At 33.3% G+C, this 17,723-nt stretch overlaps 2 protein-coding genes across 2 annotated transcripts in view; both read right to left on the minus strand.

The window, feature by feature from the left end:
• LOC143193783 (solute carrier family 2, facilitated glucose transporter member 8) overlaps positions 1 to 17,723 on the minus strand; it is a 241,696-nt gene that overhangs the window by 115,003 nt on the left and 108,970 nt on the right. The window lies entirely within an intron of this gene.
• The window catches only part of Flo2 (flotillin-2), a 374,194-nt gene that overhangs the window by 6,250 nt on the left and 350,221 nt on the right, over positions 1 to 17,723 (minus strand). The window contains exon 3 of the mRNA XM_076400168.1: positions 95 to 327. Within this exon, the coding sequence (XP_076256283.1) occupies positions 95 to 327 (233 nt within the window). The remainder of the gene's footprint in view (positions 1 to 94; positions 328 to 17,723) is intronic.

Below are 17,723 nucleotides of genomic sequence, written 5' to 3' on the forward strand. Positions count from 1 at the left end.
GATTTAAGAGCACCAGACTTTTTCTTAAGGGGTTGGATACAGGGAGTGTAATAGTAGCAGATGGAACCAAAGGATGAATAAAAGGGAGACTTACCCTAATACCGGCGTCCCTGTTGGCTTCAGCGACACCGGCGTCCGCGTCCCTCTTCACCATGGCGGTCTGCGCCTTGCCCAACGACGTCAGGTACTGAACGTCGTCATAAACGTCCTTGATGGTGAAAGATAAAATCTCGATGCCCATACGGCCGACATCCGGTGCCGCCACCTCTCTCACCAAGGCCGCGAATTGGTCTCGATCCCGGTATACTTCTTCTACTGTAAGAGTTCCTGGAAGAGAAAAAGGGAGATTAATTAACCCATTCTTCTTTGTTACTATTCGAAGCTTTTCATAATACATGCGTTTGAACATGGTATTTTAACAAGCTAGTTATAAAAGTGGTAATCAACATAACAAGTTGAAATATACCAGGTTTAACTTAAATAGGCGAAACCGAGGAAATGTTTTGGGTGGTCCCTTGAATTCAGGCAATGAGACCACTTTTTTATTGGTTCGTTTGAATTGTCCTACAAAGACATTTGAATGGCTCAGTTCTATAACGCGATTGTTTGTTTCTATGATTTGTTTCAGTTTGTTGTCAAACAGGGTGACGAATACACTGACCTACACCCAATATATTCGGGTGTTCCGCAGGGCAGTGTTCTTGGTCTATTGTATATATTGTAGACAGTTGACCTACCGACCTCAAAAAACACTACTGTTGCAACATATTCTGAAGAGTGGTTTTATCATCACAAGAGGATGCAATATCAGTCACAAGAAACTTCCCACTTTATCTTAACAAAGTCGAATGGTGGTTGAAAAGGTGGCGTATCAAAGTTAATGAGACAAAATCTACCTATGTGACATTCAGCCTTTGTAGAAGAACATGTCCCTCAGTAAAACTGAATAATCATGAACTTCCGCAAGCAGACAACGTTTAAATATCTGGGAATGCATTTTGATCGACGTTTGATATGGAAAAAACATATAGTGACAAAACGCAAACAGCTTGGGCTTAAACTAATAAATCTTGTATTGACTGATCTGGCGTAAATCTACATTATCATTAGATAACAAGGTTTTGCTGGTATAAGTCAATACTTAGGCCCATGGTACTGAACTGTGGGATACAAGTAACAAATCTAACATAGCTAACCTCCAGAGGTTTCAGAATAAAGTGTTGCGAGTCCTCGTCGATGCCCCATATTACGTGTCCAACAAACTGATTCAGCGCGATATCCCCTTAGAACCCATAACGAATGAGATACGGAGTATTAGTGCGAAGTACTCTGAAGAGACTATTAGTGCATTCCAATGCACTCGCTAAATAGTTAAATGTGCGCGATGACAGTGTAGGGCATAGGCCCAAACACATACTACCATACGAATTGATTAATAGACACAGAGTGAGATTTAATAATCTCTAGAATAAGTTAGAATAGTCTTTAGAATAAGCTCGACTTTACAATAACTTAGAATAGTATCTGGAATAACATTTAGATTATAAGTTATACAGTAGATTACTTACTGAAGTGATCTACTACATATCAGGATAGTTATATTATATAATGGAAATCATCTAATAACACTTGTTGCCCACAGGCAGATTGTTGACGTACTAAGAGATAAATAAAAAAAAATCTGTGTGCCTGATACAAAGTAGGGGTGTCGGCCACTGAGAAAAATATCGATATTTTTTTATGTAGTATATATTGATATTTTGTTATAATGTTTAAGAAATACACTTAATTTTTTTGAAAAAATATCGATATATTTCTAAACCAGTGTACGTTTAGTATTTTATGACTTACTCACTACTATTTGATTCTAATGTATGTTCAGTCTGAAAAGTGTTGTGTATCCAGTATATATGTACGCGTAATTAATCAAAGAAACAATAATTTAAAATATATACAAATGTAGCTTTAACAGCGTAATCAAAAAGAATGGTAAATAGATTAAATTTTGATTATTATTTGTACACTTCCATACATAATTGTGTTTTTTATTCTTTTGTCAGAAAAATGCTATTAACTATACAAGGAAAACTTGATTTATTCATATGTTTGGTAGAACTAGGCCATCGATTTCAATAACATATTATTGAGTAAAAATAGGACTCATTATTGTGGTCTTTACTTTCTTACATTTGTCACAAATTAATTCTATACTATGTTATATACAGTCAATGAAGTAAGACGTAAAAATTGTGGCGTTGATTTTGAATATCTATTGATTATTTGCAACTTATACTAATCTAGTTCAACAATTGTTTGGATTACTTTTAAACATTACGTCCTTGATAAAGCTTTATTTTAGAGTTAGGAACTATCGACTATGGTTTTTTTGATAGTTTGCTTGTAAATAACAATATATGGTACATTAATATAGCATCATTTTGAAACGATATTTTTCAGGATTAAGTAGTAAGTGGTAAAAAGATTAAAATTGTGAATGATAAATGGAAAAATACTTTTAACTGTTTTTATGACAATAATAGATATTACCTATTCGATTACTCTCTCGATTTTTGTTAAAAATATTTCCGTTCATTAAATAAAGCATTTACTTTATTTAAAAAAGCTCTAGTAATTATTGTGCGATGATTTTTAATTATGTCATAAATTCGTTTTTTCTATGATTAGGTATATTTTTAATTTTTATTTAGTATTTATGGCTATTGTGCATCTTTAGTTTTTAGATTAAGTTCTATTGTATTGTCTATATTTATTATTGTATATTATTTGAAAATAGCAAATAAAATATTAAAATACGATAAAACATTTGTGGGGTATTATAACATTTCATAGAAAAAATTCATTCCTTTTTACAGACCCACAGAATATTAAAATATAAAAGTAATTCTACTTCCTTTGAAATTATTAATTGTTAATAGTAAAAAACGAACGATTGAAAATACTAATAACTATATCAGTTAAATGTATACTTCGATTGTTTTTCTATTCAACGATAACAGACGGAGATGTACAAATTCCTTCCCATACACATTTTGAGAGAGGAAAGGAGTGAGATAATTATTTGGTTTTCTGTGCTGTATAAATCAGTTAATTTTAAATTGGCAAGTGGCAGTGTGAAAAAAGGAATAAAATAAGCACACAATTGACGGAAAAATCGGCGAACATAACAGGTCAATTGAAAAGTCCCCGGCCTACCATAGTAAAACACTTTTTTTGGCAAAATTAGTTTTTTTTATTTAACATAATTCCCTTCAAGGGTGATACACTGATTATAGCGATCCTCCAACTTTTCGATCCCATTTTTGTAGTACGATTTGTCCTTTGCTTCAAAATAGGCCTCAGTTTCGGCGATCACCTCTTCATTCGACGAACATTTCTTCCCAGCGAGCATTCTTTTGAGATCTGAGAACTGTAAATAGTCGCTGGAGGCCAAATCTGGAGAATACGGTGGATGAGGAAGCAACTCGAAGGCCAATTCATGGATTTTTGTCATCGCTTTCGCCGACTTGTGACACGGTGCATTGTCTTGGTGAAGCAGCACTTTCTTTTTCTTCAAATGCGGTCGTTTTTCGGCGATTTCGTCCTTCAAACGTCCAAAGTGAACTCACGCGGTACCCACTTCTCATACCCAAATATTCGTGAATGATATGATGTTCAGTTGATATCTTTAGAGTGTCTTCTATTTCATTCATTTTCAATTTACGGTCATTCAAAATCATTTTGTGGATTTTTTAATGTTTTCGTCGGTAAAAATCTTTTTTGGGCGTCCACTGCCTTCGCCGTCTTTGGTGCTCATTTCACCACTTCTAAACTTAGCATACCAATCCTTGATGGTTGATTTTCCTGAGGCAGTGTCCGGAAACTCGGCATCAAGCCAAGTTTTTGCTTCAACTGTATTTTTCCCTTCAAAAAGCAATATTTTATCACCACGCGAAATTTCTTTTTATCCATTTTTTCAAAATAACAAAAGTTGTTGTTGTATGATCCGACAGCTGTCAAATTTATACACGCATCTTTTGAGGGTTAGGGCTAATTAAAAAACATATAGATTTAACTCTAGTAGCGCCATCTATGTGTCAGTCCGGAGACTTTTCAATTGACCTATTATATGATTGATCTGTCAATGTCAGTTATTTGCCTTAGGAATGGAAGTAAAACGATATATACCATTTGTTCGTCATTATTCTTGTACATATAAATAGGTATTTGGCATAGTTCTTGGGAAACACTTTCCTTTTACGCAACCACTTTTAAATACCATCCGCACCGTGACGCAAAAGTGAAGGTATGGCGAAAGAACGACGACAATAGGATAATCTGAACTTTGCGTCGTTTTGCTGGAGAGAAACGTACGGCGACGCGGCCGGAAGCAGTCGGGTGAAGGTCGTTCCGAACAGACGCCCGAAAAATAAACAAACGAAATGTCTCTCAGCGCCGCCTGGCCCGGTGAGTGAACCAGATCAGACTGTTGTGAAAATGTGTCACATCCTTGAGCCGAATTTCGTAACGGGCTTTTCCGCATTTCACCATACGCACTAATTTAGCCCCATTAGTTCATTGAATTAGTTCTGCGAGAACACAACAATTTTGTTTGTAACGTAATGTTGGTAAAAATGTAATAAGAGTCTATATCAAAAAAAAAAAAAAGAAAAAGAAAAGGATGATATATAAAGTCAATATAACTATCATGCATTAGCAGAACTGGGCAAAATACATGCTTTTCTTTAAATAAACTACAAATTACAAAATAGAATCAGGCATGCAGTTAAAATACCAAATATAGTAATTTTAACCGATTTCGAAAAAAGGAGGAGGTTCTATGTTCGGCTGTATATTTTTTTACTGTATCTTGATTTCTGATGGACCGATTTTCACATTTTTTATTCCAAAAAGGTGGTCCCATTGGAACCAAGTCACGATCTGATGGAGGAAGGGGGACAATCGAGTGAAAACCTCAAATTTTAAAGGCACGTACACAGTTTTCACATATTTTTTTTAATCTAAAATGGTCGTTCGGAACATTCTGTATAAGGCACAGAAGAGATTATTCTACGAGGGTAGGCTGAAAGGTAATATTCAATTGCTGATAAGATCTAAATAAGAATAAATCCTGTAAAAATTACATTAAAGAAGAATTCTTGTTACTTACTTCACTGTTAACACTTGTATATCCTAATTGTCAAACAATAGAGCTGATATTTTCTAACATCCAACCATGATTATTAGATTGTAGTTGTGCTGAAGTAAGCCATCATAGCCAGTGATGCTTAAGGGGACTTAAAAAATATTGGTAAAATAAGCATTTGGAAGAGATTGATTTTATTTTACAACCAGGACTTCTCTGTTTTTCATGAGGATGATCTTAAAGAAATGAATGCTTCTACCGATTGGTAACTTGGCATCAGGTTAGAATAATCGTATTTTTGTGATGATGCTGTTGATATATACGAGGGTCACTATTTATATTTCGGCAATAGGAAAAAAAAACAAATAGTTAAGCTACGAATATATTTTTATTGTTTTTCAAAGTACTCGTCCCGATAATCGAGACACTTTTGCATACGCTTAAACCAATTTTCAAAGCCTTTGTTCCATTCCGAATGAGGGATCTTCAAAACATGATTTTTGAACGCTTAAATAGCGCCTTCGGGCGATGAAAATCATTGACCACGCAGTTTATTCTTCACGGATAGGAACAAAAAGAAGTCATTGGGTGCCAATCAGCTGTACGGGAGATGACCCATCAATTCGATGTTTTGAGTGCTCAAATAGTCTCTTGTTTGAGCCAATGTGTGAGAGCTTGCATTGTCATGATGAAGAACAATCCGGCATCTCTTGTTTGTTTTCCTTATATCACCGAAGACTTCTGGCAAACAAATGGTTGTGTACCAATCAGAATTTACTGTTCTACGATCCTCTAGAGTCACTGTTGCAACATGACCAGATCTCCCGAAGAAACAGGCCACGTGCGCGAACAACTTTTGTTGGATTTGGTTCATCTTGGAACACCCATACAGTAGTCATATCCATGATTAGTCAGCTGTCATGATTTTATAAAAGTCTTACGAAGCACCGCGATTGAATTTCTTAAGCATTTCTTTGCACCAATCGACACGAGCCTTTTTTTGAGCGATTGTCAAATTCTGTGGGATCCAACACGAACATAACTTTCGCACAGCCAAGTGTGAAAAGTTAAATTACGTTGATTGATGCACTCTTGTTGTGATAATCCACGTCGAAAATCGCAAAAATTCATCGCACGAAAATATTCACTATTCAGTTTCATGTTTTGTCGAGGCGAAACTTTCAATTAAACATAAAATAAACAAATAACGCCCGTGCGACAAAATATTCTGAGTACGTATATCGTCAAAAATGTCAAACTTTACGATAGAACCGTCAGACGGACTCACATGACAACAGTGTTGCAATTCCCGAAATATAAATAGTGACCCTCGTATGGTGAGTAGTCTGTACAATAATAATCAAATATGATTAATTATCTAAAATATATTCTTAGGATGCCCAAACTACAAGATGTTGCGATTTTTTGGAGAACTAAGTATCGATCTCGGTTATATATACACAACATTATACTAAACAAATGTCAATTTAACTAACTTATCAGCAGATTAATATAGATTTAACCGTGTTGCTTTTGTGATTGTTTTACCTTAGATAACAAAACAGAAGGTGGTTCCTTTAGTACGACTATGTACATAAACACAGGCGTCCGCCAAGGTCTAGACAGCTTTCTTCAATTATTATTTTCACACAGGCTGGAATGCATATCTTTGTTGACTAACTTCGATAAAAATAGGATTTGTTGTGTTAATTAATTTAACTACATTGTCAACACCGCCAGGAAAGTTCATGGTAATGGAAGATAACAGTTGGTATTTATTTAACATTACTTTTAACTATTTGAATAAACGCAATATACCCTGTACTAGTTTGTTCAATTAATTGGCCCGAATGAAACGGAAATTACTCTATTTTTTAGTAGTACCTCCCTCAACTTCTGTCATCTTTTCATTCGAATGATTCCATCACATCTTTGTCTGATGAAAATCGTTGCTGCTAATTACTGCTACTAATGTTCCTTCATATTGTTATTTTCACGCAGAATTTAACTATATCAGTCCAAAGGGTTTTATTGAAGAGCAACCTCCAGGTAACACCACTATTGTCGAGCAGTTTTGGTAAATCGTTTTATCGTGACGCAAACTCTCATGGTGTTTAATTTATTTAAACTATAATATATCATGGGGCGATAACAATGCTGCGAGGACTTTTGTTTTGGTAAGTATGGATCATATTAATATAGGATTTTTTTGAGTAACCTCACAATAGCACACAGTAAATCCACACTGGCTTCAACATTTGTTTATATCATAGCAGTTTATTGTAGAGAATCAATTCAGATTGTTGTCCAAGCAATTACCTCATATTTTTAAATAAAAGATTACGATAATAATTTGACTTTGTTTTACAAGTTTGGAGGTGATTTTATGGTTGACTATGGATGATGATGATGGTTTAAGGGAATGAACCAGTAAGTCGTTCAGCTAATGTTTCTTTTTAAGGTAAATAATAGATATTTGTAACAGGTCAATTGAAAAGTCCCCGACCCACCATAGTAAAACACATTTTTTTTAGCAAAATTAGTTTTTTTTATTCAACATAATTCCTTCAAGGGTGATACACTGATTATAGCGACCCTACAACTTTTCGATACCATTTTTGTAGTACGATTTGTCTTCTTCAAATTTGTCCTTTTCTTCAGTTTTGGCGATCACCTCTTCATTGGACGAAAATTGCTTCCCAGCAATTTTTCCTTCCTTTTTCAAGGTAATCAATGAAAATTATTCCATGACTTCCCAAAATACAGACGCCACAACCTTGCCAGCCGACTGTTGCATTTTCCTACGCTTTGGAGCAGGTTCATTGTGTGCAGTCCACTGGGATGACTGTCGATTGGACTTCGGAATGAAATGATGGAGCACCCCCTTTGCACAGAGCTTTCTCATACCCAAATATTCGTGAATGATATGATTTACACGTTCAGTTGATATCTTTTGAGTGTCTGCTATTTCATTCAATTTACAGTCATTCAAAATCATTTTGTGGTTTTTTTAAAATGTTTTCGTCGGTAACAACCTCTTTTGAGCGTCCACTGTTGATTTTCCTGGGGCAGTGTCCGAAAACTCGGCATCAAGCCAAGTTTCTGCTTCAACTGTTATTATCAATACGCGAAATTCCTTTTTATCCATTTTTTTCACAATAACAAAAGTTACTTCACTTAAAATGCTATAATTCACAAACTAATGATCCGACAGCTGTCAAATCGACAGCGCCATCTGTGTCAGGCCGGGGACTCTTCAATTGACCTGTTACCGTTTTAAATAAAACAACAATCATTAAAAATTATTTACAAACGAAATTTCAATAAAGTCATCCAAAATAGGTTAACAAATGACTCACTCTATGACCTACTGAAACCATTTAATCTAGGACATTTTAATATTGCAGACAAATTTTTATAAATATTTTACCAAAAAAAATCGATAATTTTAACACAATTAACATTCATATTTTTAATTTAACATATTGAAGATTACAGTTTAATATAATAACAACGAAGACCTACTTTATATTCTATACGTAAACATTGGTCTAGTTAATTTTTAAATATAGAGCATCGGATGAAAGAACACAATATATTTTTGCCCCGATCTTTACGAAAGTGAGAGTGTGTAGTAGGTTGTTACCTAACATTGGGCAATATTATTTCTTGAATCCTTTGACCAGCATTCGAAATACAAATTACTATATTTAAAAATTGTTTTAAAGTTAGTACAAAAACAAAAAGATTATTATCGAATAAAATTGTCTGAATTGCAAAATATAAAAGAATTGTGGATTAATTTTAAGGAATTTTTAACGACGACACTTATTGATTAACTTGACGAAATTTGCTGACGAAGATCATCAAACGTTTTTTGGAACTTATGATGATGGTGCTTCTTCATACATATTGTCGATTTTGATTTTAATTATTTAAAAGTGGTGACTGCGATTCTGATGTTAATATCAAAAGACCATGGAATGATTAAAAACATTTGAAGGCAAAGAACTGAAAGGGTTATTGGAAGAAAATTAAGTTCGAATTCTCAAACAGCTTTCATACGCCTTGCATATGACACACGAATGGAGTGATACCATTTTTTATTATTATTTAATTATTATATAGTTACTAGTCGTTTCCGTCTAACCTACAATTTGTCTTTATGCTAACTTAAATCTAGGTATATAACTAGGAGGACCCATCGGCCCTAACTCAGTCTCTGGTGAAATAATGTTTATACATGTCACTGTTGAATTTTTTAATAAATGCACCTCACTACAAAACACTACACAAGATCAGATGTTTTGATTCTTTTGAGTCTGTGACCTGTTCTGGTGGTATCCAAAAGTTACAATATTTCAATATTAGTATGAGAATGGAGTCTTTCCTCATGCCCCCTTGCAATTCTCTTGATTTCTTGACTGACTGTGACACCCATAATACCTGCCAGGACTTTGTTCTGAAAAATTGTATTTTATTTATGTTAACTCTTTACAAAACATCCCCATAATTGAACTCCGTACATCCATATAGGTTTCAGTATTTGCTTATATAATAGCAATTTATTATGTACTGATAATTGTGATTTTCTTCCAATTAGCCAGTACATTTTCCTATATTTCAATTCCAGTTCTTTTCTTTTCTTCTTTATATGTTCCTTCCATCGAAGTTTTGCATCAATATTCATTGCGAGGTATTTAGCGTTGTTGCTATATGTAATGATAGTATTATTTAATGTTATTGGTGCTTGTACGGTCTGTTTATAGGTGAACTGCACATGTACAGATTTACTTTCATTAATTCTTATTTTCCAAGCTTGTGCTCAATTATTTGTATTGTCCCTTGCCTGTTGTAATTTTCGTGAGGCTTCTTCACTATTGTCTCCGACAGTTATAATCGCAGTATCATCAACAAATGTAGCCATCGTAATATTTTCCATTTGTGGTATATCACAAGTGTAAAGTAGATAAAGCATTGGTCCCAGTACACTTCCTTGTGGTACACCTGTTTTAGCTTCTTTTATTGTAGAGTAAGGTTCTTCTTGTTTGACTCTAAAACATTCTGGTTGTAATGTATGATTTTAATAGTTCGGTGTGTTCTTTTGGTAGCATTTTCTGTAGTTTATGAACAAGGCCTTCATGCCAAACCTTATCGAAGGCTGTGCTACATCTAAAAATATAACTGAGCATACATTTTTACTTTCGTAGGCTTTTTCAATAACATCTGTTATTCTGTGGACCTGGTCAATTGTTGAGTGCTTCTTAATGAACCCAAACTGGTGTGTTGGTAATGGTAATAAGACATTATTGGTTGCCTATCTTATACTAATATTTATTAATTTTTTTTATGTCCGCGTCAGATATTTTTAAAGATGCACCATTAAAATGTACCATTAAAAACAGAACCACACGGTACATATAATTTAGGTAATATTATGTGGCTAGACCGCATTCTTTCAGGTCATGAACCACCGTTACGTCCAAGAAATCCTTTTTACGTATTCTACCATTTTCTTCTATTGAGTTTACGACAATTCTCAATGATATATTCGTTCAGTAAAGAACTCAACAGTTAGTATTAAACCACAATTAGAGATAAATTGAACTTTCATTTTATTTAATCGTTTCTTTATTACAAATCGTTAGAAAATTAGTGGATTTAGATAGGTTTTTAATTGAGACCTTCAACTGATTGTTATTAAATTACTCTATTTTCGAATAGCTAAATGATTGGCAATTTACAACATCTTTGAGACGATACATTTTAGATTGCATTACTATTGCTGCAAGAGTTTTATGATTTTTTTTGTTTCCTATCCTTTTAGTTTATTCTCAAGGGAAATAATTCTTGATAATATGGGGTAAAATGATTTATTCATGTATTTGGTAAAACTAGGTTATCGATTCAGTGTAACATATTATTATTAAGTAAAAATAGAATAATTGTAACGGGTATATATTTATGTTTGTTACAAATTATACTAGGTTGTTTAATAAGTTCTCCGGGGTGGAAAGGCTACAAAATATCATTCTTCGTCTTTTGAAAATTGTTTTCCACGAAAAAGCCAATGGGAGCTAAATCTTACAGATAAGCTGGATGTTCAATTCATGCTCTGTGTACAAAAATATCCATCAAGAGATTATGTTTTTCTTTCTGCCGCACTTTGATAGTATTTAAGTAAGTTTTTAAAAATAATTTTAATGTTAAAAGTGCCAAAATATAAGGTTTGAGGAGAAGTATTTTCAGTTTTTTTCTAATAGACAAATTTGGAGTCGCATATCTATAGTAAAAATTATCCAAAGAAGCCATACTACTGTGCCTTTTAAAGGATCGGCATAGCATCAATCGTTTATTCGTTCGAAAAGTCATAGTGCTTTGAAAATTGAGTTTCCAGAAAGTCATTCCTGTCATATTTTGCTTTTTTATTGACAGAAACGAAAATATATAGAGCATACTCATTGAAATTATGTGATGTGCATTCCTTTTCTCATTTTAGTTCGGATATTTCGATGTTAAAGGTGAATTTCGCCCTGGTTGGTCAACCATTGAAAAAGTTGATGAAATTTAAAAATATACCGAGATAGATTGATATATTCATATTCCCCGCACTGTTAGAGAAGTGAGCATTGACCATAAACAGCTTTGAACCATTTATACAATACTGGACACCAAAAGAAGCTTCACAGTTGGGTTTTATATGAATTAGCAGTGGTCAATTTAATGAAACTATTTGTCATTCTTCTTCTTGCGCTGTGCACGCATCATCATCAGTAATGCCTTCGAACCGTCGTCTTCAAATTTTTTGGATGTCCAGGACCACCATTAGCACTTTTATGAAACGTCGAAACCAGCATTCACATCTGGAAATCAATGAAGCATGGTTACCATAAGCTTTACGCAGCATTCGATGACCTTTACGCCGTTTTTCTTCTAATTGAAGTAAAAAAATAAATAAAATTCCGCAAAAACGAATTACTCGGTATAAATTCAGACATTTTCAACGTACTGAAATATTTTTTTGTTTATACTTCGACGAAATGACACAAAGTGAAGCCTGTCAGTAGTGCTTCAACATGAAGTTGGTCACAACTGTACCAGATGCGATTTCATACACAGTAACACCACCTGTTAATAGTAAAACCTTTTAAATTGTTTAAAATAATTGCGGTGACAACATTACTGGTTAAGGCTTATTAATTAACCTTTGTAGCAAATATTCGGTATATTTTCTTGCGATGTATATACTCTGATATGGCTTCATTTATATAGAGAGAAACGAAAACAAAATAGTGTATTTCAGGCGAGAAAGTGAGAGGGAGATGTTTTCGTATAAATCGTCAACAAATATTGAGAAATACGTTTATTTCTGAACCTGTTATTTTCCTACTAATAGCATAGTCATTTATGAGAAAACAAACATTTCGCTTTTCTATAATCTCTGAATAGTAATGGTTAGAGTTTTACAGCACCTCAAACTACGATTATTGATAACAGATGAGCACTAATGGGATATTTTTTTAATCAGATTCCTCAGGCAGTATTGAAACTTTGAGCGCCATTTTCAATAACAGCAGGTTATAAAGTTATTGAAAAAAAATCATTAAATAACAGGTCAATTGAAATGTTTCCGGCCTACCTAGTAAAACACATTTTTTTAGCAAAATTAGTTTTTTTTTTATTCAATATAATTCCCTTCAAGTGATACACTGGTTATAGCAACACTTCAACTTTTCGATACCATTTTTGTAGTACAATTTCTCCTTTTCTTCAAAATAGGCCTCAATTTCGGCGATCACCTCTTTATTCGATCTGAAAACAGGAAATAGTCGTTAGGGGCCAGATCTGAAGAATACAGTGGATGAGGAAGCAATTCGAAGCCCAATTCATGGCATTTTCACTGACTTCTGACACGGTGCACTGTCTTGGTGAAGCAGCACTTTCTTTTTCTTCAAATGCTTCTGGCTTTGCATTCTTCAAATGATTTCGGCCGTCAAACTGTCTATTAACGCTAAGCAATAGTTGCTGTTGATGGTCCTTCCTTTTTCAAGGTAGTCAATGAAAATTATTCCATGCGCATCCCAAAATACAGATGCCATAACCTTGCTAGTCGACTGTTGCGTTTTCCCAAGCTTTGAATCGGTTTCATCGTGTGCAGTCCACTCGGATGACTATCGATTGGACTTCGGAATGAAACTATGGAGCCATGTTTCATCCATTGTCGCATATCGACGCAAAAACTCGGGTGTATTACGCTTGATCATCTTCAAACATTGCTCCGAATCATCAACTCGTCGTTGTTTTTGGTCAAAAGTGAGCTCGCGCGGCACCCACTTTGCACAGAGCTTTCTCATACCCAAATATTCGTGAATGATATGATGTACACGTTCAGTTGATATCTTTAGTGTGTCTGCTATTTCATTCAATTTCAATTTACGGTCATTCAAAGTCATTTTGTGGATTTTTTAAATGTTTTCGTCGGCAACAACCTCTTTTGGGCGTCCACTGCGTTCACCGTCTTCGGTACTAGTTTCACCACGTCTAAACTTAGCATACTAATCATTGATGGTTGATTTTCTTGAGGTAGTGTCCGGAAACTCGGCATCAAGCCAAGTTTTTGCTTCAACTGTATTTTTCCCTTCAAAAAGCAACACGCGAAATTCCTTTTGATCTATTTTTTCACAATAACAAAAGTTGCTTCACTCAAAATGCTATAATTCACAAACTAATGATCCGACAGCTGTCAAATTTATACACGCATCTTTTGAGGGTTATCTACAAAGCTAAACTAAAAAACATATGGATGGGGACTTTTCAATTGAGCTATTATGTCGAAATTTGTAACCTTTAGAGGATTTAGAAGCTGGAAACGAAGATCTTGATAAACACAATCACAATTTTATGATTAAAAATGATAAAATACGTCAGAGTGATACAAAAGATGAAGCCACCTTTATTGCTAGAACAGCCTAGGGACTGTTACTTTTCAAAAACGATATAGTATGGCTTCCTTCGATAAGTATTACTAGAGATATTCCGCTTCAAAGTTATTAGCTATTAGGAAAAAAATGAAATGGCTTTTTCTCCGACTATAATTTATATTTGTTTACATATGCATTATGTAATGCATAAACTATCACCAACTAATATTAAAAAAAAGAGAAAGGTTAGTTAATGACGATAAATCCGGATATAAATAATTACAAATTGTTGTTCTAATTAAAGATTCGAATGATAGTTGTTGTACTAGACTGAGTTAACAAATTAGGTTCATTAAAAATTCACTAGTGGTTATCTTAAACCGAAATAAATTGAATTATATCACTATTATGCGACTGTTAAACGACTTTTGGACGACAACTGATGTTTATATTGTATTTCTCCTATCAATACCATTATCTTTGAGAACTATGAAAAAAATGAATGATAAAACATAAGAATTTCGACAATATAGAAAATATAGAGAATATATAGAATCCTGCGTGTTGTCCGGTAGCTGTATCGCTTCCACGCTGCTGTGATTTAGCAACCTTATTTCATGGTTTAAGATAAAATCTTGAATCACTTTGTATATCCATTTGATTTCGAGGTCTGCAGGACGTTCAAATTGGCTTTATGATTAACTGATAAACTAATCTCTTTCGTCACCATCGAGATGACGAGGTATTTAGCTGATTCTGATGTAGGAATAGGGTATTCGTCAATTGATATAATTAGGTACATATTTAACATGGACATATTTGGAGCTATTAAGCTCCAAATATAATATCTTTAGTCCATTTGTAGATCTTGTTGATCTGCTATTTGTACTTTTTCTACAGCCTTAGGCAAGATATATCTTTTGCCATGATAACTGTGTCGTGTCGTCGGCAAATGTTCCAAGTACTGTTTCTTTTATTGTTGGGATATCAGAAGTGTGGAGCAAATACAGGAATGGTCCCAAGATACTACCCTTGGATAATGTTTAATGAATGTGGAGGGTGAAAAATAATTTGCTACTCATGTTTTTTTTTATATAAATTGGGCAATATATATTTTACTCCATAAAGATAATGCATAGATGAAATGCCAGAAGGATTTACTGAAAGATTCTTATGTATATAATGGTGCAATTGTTGAGTAATAACCAAATAGGTTATACAGAGACATTAAGTATGAATAATCTAAACATATCAAACAAAAGTCTATCTGGCACACTAGAAATTAGGACTTCCACAAAGACGAAAGAGACGAAGAGAGGAGATGAATAGACCAAAAACCCTTACTATACTGTGAAAACTAGCTGATATGACATCCTTTGTGTCAGAGGATGACACGTTTCTTGACAATTTATATGTTAAATGAGTTACTATTATCGTTGGGAACTATTGACTGAAAACAGTCGAAACAGTCGATAGTCAAAAAACTAGCGACTGAAAATAGTAATTACTAATTACTATTTTCACGGTTCGACTGTTTTGTTCAATTCGTGATGTCAGACGAAGATGTACGAATCCTTGCCCATATAAATTGTGAGAGAGGAAAGGACGGAGATAACTGCTTGGAGCACTTAATTTTATATGTTATTATATTTTCCAACGGTAGTATAAGCGAGACGGAGATGTACATATTCCTTCACGTACTAACTTTAAAAAAGAAAAGGATGATAATAATTACTGAATACTGTTAACATGCAACTCATAATGTCATTTTAAACGAAGTAGAATTACTTTTATACTTGAATGTTCTGTGGATCTGTAAAAAGGAATGGAGTAATACCTCACAAATGATTTATCGTACTTTAATATGTTTATTACTATTTATTATCAAATAATATACTATTATAAATAAAGACAATACAATAGAACTTAATCAAAAAACTAAATAAAAATTAAACATATATAGTACTAGAGCTTTGTTAAATAAAGTAAATGCTTTATTTATTACTGAACGGAAATATTTTTTAACAAAAATCGAGAGAGTAATCGAAATATTACCTAATATTGCCATAAAAACAGTCAAAAGTATTTTACTATTTATCATTCACAATCTTTTTATCCTATTACATTAACAATCTTGAAAAATATCGTTTCAAAATACTGCTATATTAATTTACAATATATTGTTATTTACAAGCAAACTACCAAAAAAATCATAAAACTATATATATTACATATAAATCTATGTAAGCCTAAATTGGGTACTTTTTTGTCAAGGTCGCGGCTAGGACGACAGACCCAGGACGTTAAAAACTAGTCGAATGAAACTAGTAGAACCAAAAATAGTAACTAAAAGTACACGACTGAAACAGTCAGTAGTAAAAAGTAGTAAAATCAGTCGAGCCAAAAATAGTAACTGAAATAGTCGATAGTAAAAAGTAGTCAATTACTAAACAGTCGATAGTTCCCAACACTAATTATTATATTAAAATAAAAAAGAATAAACTAGAAGAATTATGAATAGACTTAGCATACATTAAAACCATTTATTTTTCGCAGTGGGGCTTCTCTTTACATTTTCGCTTGTCAATCTTGGAGACCTGTATTATTATTTTGCTTTAGATTTGAATACACATACTTAGGACCAATTTTTACAATTAAAAAATACAAAGTTTTTTTAGACTGTATAATTTAAATATGAATATTCCCAACGATACCAAAAACAAACATTCATCAAGTATATCCACGCATAAAATGCAAATTATCCTCATTATTATTCAATTTTAATCAAAAGCGGAATCTCCTTTATCATATATATGGAAATCCACGTAGTTATAGTAAGTCGGGGGGTTTATCGAGCTTCTATATCTTATCTTATAATTCTAGAAAGTTTTGATAAAAATTCCTTAATCCTAAACTAATATTCTCATCTAACTAGCGTTGGGAACTATCGACTGAAAACAGTCGAAACAGTCGATAGTCTCACAACAGTCGAAACAGTCGATAGCCAAAAAAATAGCGACTGAAAATAGTAATTACTATTTTCAGTCAAATGGACGTTTCTTCCATTCGTGATGTCAGATGAAGATGTATGATTTCTTGTCTGTATAAAAGGTGAGATAGGAAAGGACGGAGATAAATGCTTGGAGCAGTTAATTTTAAATGTCTATATTCTCGAATGGTAGTATAAGCGGGACAGACATGTATATATATTCATTCACGTGATAACTTGTGAAAAAGAAAAGAAAAAAAAACTAATTTGTATTATCATGTAATAAATAATATAATTTTAAAGGTAGTAGGATTACGTTTATACTGAATGTTCTGCGGATGTGTAAAAGGGAATGGAATAATAACACCACAAATGTTTTATGGTGTTTTAATATATTAGGTGCTATTTTTAAACAACATAGCATAATAAATATAAATAGTACAATATAACTTAAATAAAACCTAAGAACTAATGATTTTCAATAACCATAACTACTAAATAAAATGTAAACGTATACTTTATCATTGAAAAATCTAATCCATGATGAACGTAAAAATGATCGTACAATAACTACCAGACCTTTTTTAAATAAAAGTTTTATTTATTTCTGAACAGAAATATTTTTAAATTACTGTTTAGGAATATTACCATGTTCAAACTCGCTCCCAGG

The sequence above is a fragment of the Rhynchophorus ferrugineus genome, unplaced genomic scaffold (genome assembly GCF_030347505.1).
Source record: "Rhynchophorus ferrugineus isolate W39M unplaced genomic scaffold, kcgeb_rfMv2 rfM3, whole genome shotgun sequence".
NCBI lineage: Eukaryota > Metazoa > Arthropoda > Insecta > Coleoptera > Curculionidae > Rhynchophorus > Rhynchophorus ferrugineus.